The sequence below is a fragment of the Bison bison genome, unplaced genomic scaffold, assembly GCF_000754665.1.
Source record: "Bison bison bison isolate TAMUID 2011002044 unplaced genomic scaffold, Bison_UMD1.0 scf7180017860854, whole genome shotgun sequence".
Taxonomy (NCBI): domain Eukaryota; kingdom Metazoa; phylum Chordata; class Mammalia; order Artiodactyla; family Bovidae; genus Bison; species Bison bison.
This window is the reverse complement of record NW_011491426.1, coordinates 37,232-42,960: the sequence shown is the minus strand read 5'-3', so window position 1 is coordinate 42,960 and position 5,729 is coordinate 37,232. Positions and strand designations below refer to the sequence as shown.

The following is a 5,729-nucleotide window of genomic DNA, read 5'->3' as shown; positions in this document are numbered from 1 at the left end:
TGTGGGTTGGTGGTGGCCTACTGCAGGGTTGGGGGCACTGAGTGTAGCAGGAGGTCACCATTATTTTCATTACCTCCATCATAATTTGGCCCCAGGTAAATAACAAGGAGGGAACACAGCCCCACCCATCAACAGAAAATTGAATTAAAGATTTACTGAGCATGGCCCCACCCATCCGAACAAGACCCAGTTTCCCCCTCAGTCAGTCTCCCATCAGGAAGCTTCCATAAGCCTCTTATCCTTCTCCATCAGAGGGCAGACAGACTGAAAACCACAATCACAGAAAACTAACCAAACTGATCACATGGACCACAGCCTTGTCTGACTCAATGAAACTATGACCCATGCTGTGTAGGGCCACCCAAGATGGACAGACGGGTCATGGTGGAGAGTTCTGACAAAACGTGGTCCACTGGAGAAGGGAATGGCAAACCACTTCAGTATTCTTGCCTTGAGAATCCCACAAACAGTATGAAAAAGCAAAAAGATAGGACACTGAAAGATGAACTCCACGGGTCAGTAGGTGCCCAATATGCTACTGGAGATCAGTGGAGAAATAACTCCAGAAAAGGATGAAGAGACAGAGCCAAAGCAACACCATCACCCAGTTGTGGATATGACTGGTGATGGAAGTAAAGTCCAGTGCTGTAAAGAGCAATACTGCATAGGAACCTGGAATGTTAGGTACATGAATCAAGGCAAATTGGAAGTGGTCAAACAGGAGATGGCAAGAGTGAACGTCAACATTTTAGGAATCAGAGAACTAAAATGGACTGAAATGGGTGAATTTAACTCAGATGACCATTATATCTGCTGCTGTGGGCAAGAATCCCACAATGAAGCAAAAGGCAAAGGAGAAAAGGGAAGATATACCCATTTAAATGCAGAGTTCCAAAGAATAGCAAAGAAAGATAAGAAAGACTTCCTCAGTGATCAATGTAAACAAAAAGAAAACAATAGAATGGGAAAGACTAGAGATCTCTTCAAGAAAATTAGAGATACCAAGGGAATATTCATGCGAAGATGGGCACAATAAAGGACAGGAGTGGTATGGACCTAATAGAAGCAGAAAATACTAAGAGGTGGCAAGAATACACAGAAGAACTATACAAAATGATCTTCACAACCCAGATAATCACGATGGTGTGATCACTCACCTAGAGCCAGACATCCTGGAATGTGAAATCAAGTGGGCCTTAGGAAGTATCGCTACAAACAAAGCTAGTGGAGGTGATCGAATTCCAGTTGAGCTATTTCACATCCTAAAAGATGATGTGAAAGTGCTGCACTCAATATGCCAACAAATTTGGAAAACTCAGCAGTAGCCACAGAACTGGAAAAGATCAGTTTTCGTTCCATTCCCAAAGAAAGGCAATGTCAAAGAATGCTCAAACTACTGCACAATTGCACTCATCTCACACGCTAGTAAAGTAATGCTCAAAATTCTCCAAGCCAGGCTTCAACAGTACGTGAACCGCGAACTTCCAGATGTCCAAGCTGGGTTTAGAAAAGGCAGAGGAACCAGTGATCAAATGGCCAACATCTGTTGGATCATCGAAAAAGCAAAAGAGAATTCCAGAAAAAATATCTGCTTTATTGACTACACCAAAGCCTTTGACTGTAGATCACAAAATACTGTGGAAAATTCTTCACAAGATGGGAATACCAGACCACTTGACCTGTCTCCTTAGAAGTCTGTATGCAGGTCAAGAAGCAACAGTTAGAACTGGACATGGAACAACAGATTGGTTCCAAATTGGGAAAGGAGTATGTCAAGGCTGTATGTTGTCACCCTGCTTACTTATATGCAGAGTACATCATAAGAAAAGCTGGACTGGATGAAGCACAAGCTGGAATCAAGATTGCCAGGAGAAATATCAATAACCTCAGATATGCAGATGATACCACCCTGATGGCAGAAAGTGAAGAAGAGCTAAAGAGCCTCTTGATGAAAGTGAAAGAGGAGAGTGAAAAAGTTGGCTTAAAGCTCAACATTCAGAAAACTAAGATCATGACATCTGGTCCCATCACTTCATGGCAAATAGATAGGGAAGTAATAGAAACAGTGACAGACTTTATTTTGAGGGGCTCCAAAATCACTGCAGACAGTGACTACAGCCATGAAATTAAAAGACACCTGCTCCTTGGAAGAAAAGTTTGACCAACCTAGACAGCTTATTAAAAAGCAGAGGCATTACTTTGCCAACAAAGGTCCGTCTAGTCAAAGCTATGGTTTTTCCAGTAGTCAAGTATAAATGTGAGAGTTGGACTATAAAAAAAAGCTGAGTACCAAAAATCGATGCTTTTGAACTGTGGTGTTGGAGAAGACTCTTGAGAGTCCCTTGGACTGCAAGGAGATCCAACCAGTCCTTCCCAAAGAAAATCAGTCCTGATTATTCATTGGAAGGAATGATGCTGAAGCTCAAACTCCAATACTTTGGCCACCTGATGCTAAGAACTGACTCATTTGAAAAGGCCCTGATGCTGGGAAAGATTAAGGCGGGAGGAGAAGGGGATGAGAGGGTTGGATGGCATCACTGACTCAATGAACATGAGTTTGAGTAAACTCCAGGAGTTGTTGATGGACAGGGAGGCCTGGCATGCTGCAGTCCATGGGGTGGCAAAGAGTCAGACACAACTGAGCAACTGTTCTGAAGGGTTTAGTTCACTTACCCCACTACCCACATCTTCAGTTCTCCAAGTGTGATTATGCAACCACTTTCAGAACCTTTAGTGTGTAGTTCTGTAATTGTGTAGCTTGTACCTGTTCTTATAGAGTAGCTTCTTGGTCCTGATTCATAGGATGTTGTGCTAGATGAGGACTTTCCACTTTGCTCAGTTGAAGAGATAAGTATGTGCCCTTCTCACTTGTTTCTCTCTTTATTCTCCTGATTCAGTGGCCTGTACTTTTATGCTAACTCTGTTAATATCTTAGGTAGGTTTCTGCTTTCTTTTTCATGTTACCCTGTTGCAAAATGTTTGATATTTTTGTCTTCAAAAAACGTGAGAATAATAAGTGGCATAAAATGAGTTTTATCTAAAGACAGAAATTGGATTAAATTGGACTCTCCAAATTCTAAAATCACTCCCCAAATCTGATTTAGGTACAAAAAATCGTGTTACTGTTTTCCACGGGGTGGTAATGTGATAATCTGTTACCGATCTCATTACAGTAGGTACTGCTTTTTAATCTAACCACGTGGGTGGGTGTGTTTGTCTGTCTTTATTCAATGTGAACATCCTGGAAAAAGAAGTAAATACTTTGGGAATCTCACAGTTTCTATTTTAATTTTAACTTGGTATCACAAAGTATACTATCCTTATTGGTACTATTAGCTATATTTTTATTGTTCAGTTCAGTGGGAGTACTTTATGATATTTTCAAGAGCATTTGTATTAAAATTCCTTCAGGGACTTGGTTTATGTTAAAATACGAATTTACCATTTAAAAAAGTGTAATAAAGCTGGAGAATATTCTTTTAAATTTACATCTAAAGGAAAAAACTAAATTAGTTTTGTCAATAAAAACAAATGTACTTAGAAAGAAAAACAAATATACTTAACATTACAAATGAAAACTTCAAGAACATCACTCTTACCAGTTCGAATCTACTTAAAAATGCAAGAAACTATACTTTTTAAGTAGAGCTGTTAAGATAAACTCAGATGTTTGCATCAGCCATCACTCAGTTCCTGAGTTAGGGGGAACCTCCTGCCTCCGGTGTTCCTTGCTGGTGGTCAGCCAGACTGTCCAGCCCTGACAGAGTTCCTCATCTTGCAGAAGTCTGTCCGGTTTCAGACAACTTGGTTGCAGTTCATATTGTATTTGGAAATTCTCCCTATAATCCACATGTGTTTGTCCCAAAGCATAATTTTCTCCACAAAATTGAAACATCTCTTCCAATTGAAGAATAATTGAAGACATCCCTTTTGTAATTGCTGAATGTATTTAGTTCCCAAAACTGTTGTTCAGAATATTCTCTTTTATCAGTCTGCTAAAATGTGATAAGCAGAATGAAAAGACTTGTTCCCTAAATTGTGGACCTTTCTTAGTCCATGAAGAATGTTGCCTCTCTTGCTGGGTTGTGATTTCATTGCCACCAGTTTCCTGGGTAAATGGTTGTTGGAAGGGACGTCTTAGCTGAGGCTTGCAGTTGTAGAGGTTGGCCAGGGACAGACCGGGGACAGCTGTACAGGCAGGGGGTATGGAGGTGGAGTATGACAGGCAGGGACGTGGCTGAGCCGGCGCAGGTGTGGAGAGGGCGACGCAGGACCAGGAGCGTCCATGAAGGGCCCGCCCCGGGGCGTCCTGCTCTGGAGCCCCACTGCCCACTCCTCACTGTCAGCGCCTCCTGCAGTGAGCCACAGGCCCCGTGTGCAGGCTGGGTGGACCCGGGAGAAGCATTTGGTTGTCTGCAGACCTGCCACTTAGGCAGCACAGGTGTCCTTCCCCTTCTCCACTAAGTACCGCAAGTCAAGAAATTAATGTGAAAGTGTGCTTTTTGCATTTCCTGGGTCAGTGAATGTCCTGTCTGGAAACAAGCTTCATGTGGAAAGGCCTTTGCTGGTTACCAGTTCCTCAAGCTGGGCCTGGGTCCTTAGCCCCTGCCTTAACCTTCAGAGCTAAGTGGAGGGTTCCAGGAAAGGGTTCTGGATGAGAGCATGCACCCGGGTCCGTGAGAAGGCTGGCAACTTAGGAAATCAGGAGTCCCGGGTTCTGTGAAGACACGTAGCCCTCCCTCTGTGTTTCAGAAGTGGCCGGCAGCATGGCAGACAGGAACCCGCAGTTTTCACTTCACCGTTGATGGCAATAAGAGGTCGTCCGCTAAAGTTTCGGATGCGGTAAGTTCAGGGCTCTTTGTTTTAAGTGATTTTCTTGACTTAGCAGAGTAGTGTTCTGTACCAGTTATTTATGTACTTGAGTAACACACAGATTTTTACTTAAATTCTCTAATTCATACTCAGATCACTTTGGATGTATTAGTAATTATAGTACAGACATGAACATAGGTACTGGCATTTTTGCTTATAGCTCTTGTGTATCTATAAGCAAATTAAACTTCAAGTGAAGTAAACTAACAAAATACAGATATCAGGTGAACAATATTTACTGGAATGCGAGGTGACAGATGCCTTCTCAGCTGAACATGGGCTCCTCTGTGTTTACAAGGCTCTTCCGCACTCTGTTGAAGAACCGGAATTTGCTTCTGAGGCCATTTTCATAGCACTCACAGTGGTGACTGAGTGCTAGTTGGCACCTTCTCGGTGGTACATACAGTATGGACCTGGAGCATCCTTGGGTTCTTGGTGGTCTCCCAGGTGAATGGACTGTGCTTATCTAAATGAGACAACACTTCAGTGTTTTCATGAGAAACTTGCAAATCATGGTCTCTACTACTTTATAAGCTTAGGTTTGTCTAACCACATGCATACAGATATAAGCATAAAAAGAAAAGGTAAAAAATGATAACTGTAAAGAGAAACCTAGTTGGAACTGGTGTTTTGATCTGTGGCGTTGCCCTCCTCTGCATCTGTGGCCCCACACTGTAAGTTTCCAGCTTTTCAGCTGATGGTGGGTGTCCCGGCTCCGTGGGGTCGGTGCTCTGCTGTGATGGGAGCACCCTTTCGACTTGAGGACGTGCTCACTGTGTCTGCCGTTGCTGCCGTGCCTGGTGTGCAGCCCAGCGCGATGGAGGCCCTCCGGCTGTGGCAGCGACTCGTGTGTGCTG

At 43.1% G+C, this 5,729-nt stretch overlaps 1 protein-coding gene across 1 annotated transcript in view; it reads left to right on the top strand.

The window, feature by feature from the left end:
* SDHA (succinate dehydrogenase complex, subunit A, flavoprotein (Fp)) overlaps positions 1-5,729 on the top strand; it is a 22,842-nt gene that overhangs the window by 3,200 nt on the left and 13,913 nt on the right. The window contains exon 2 of the mRNA XM_010832339.1: positions 4,753-4,842. Within this exon, the coding sequence (XP_010830641.1) occupies positions 4,753-4,842 (90 nt within the window). The remainder of the gene's footprint in view (positions 1-4,752; positions 4,843-5,729) is intronic.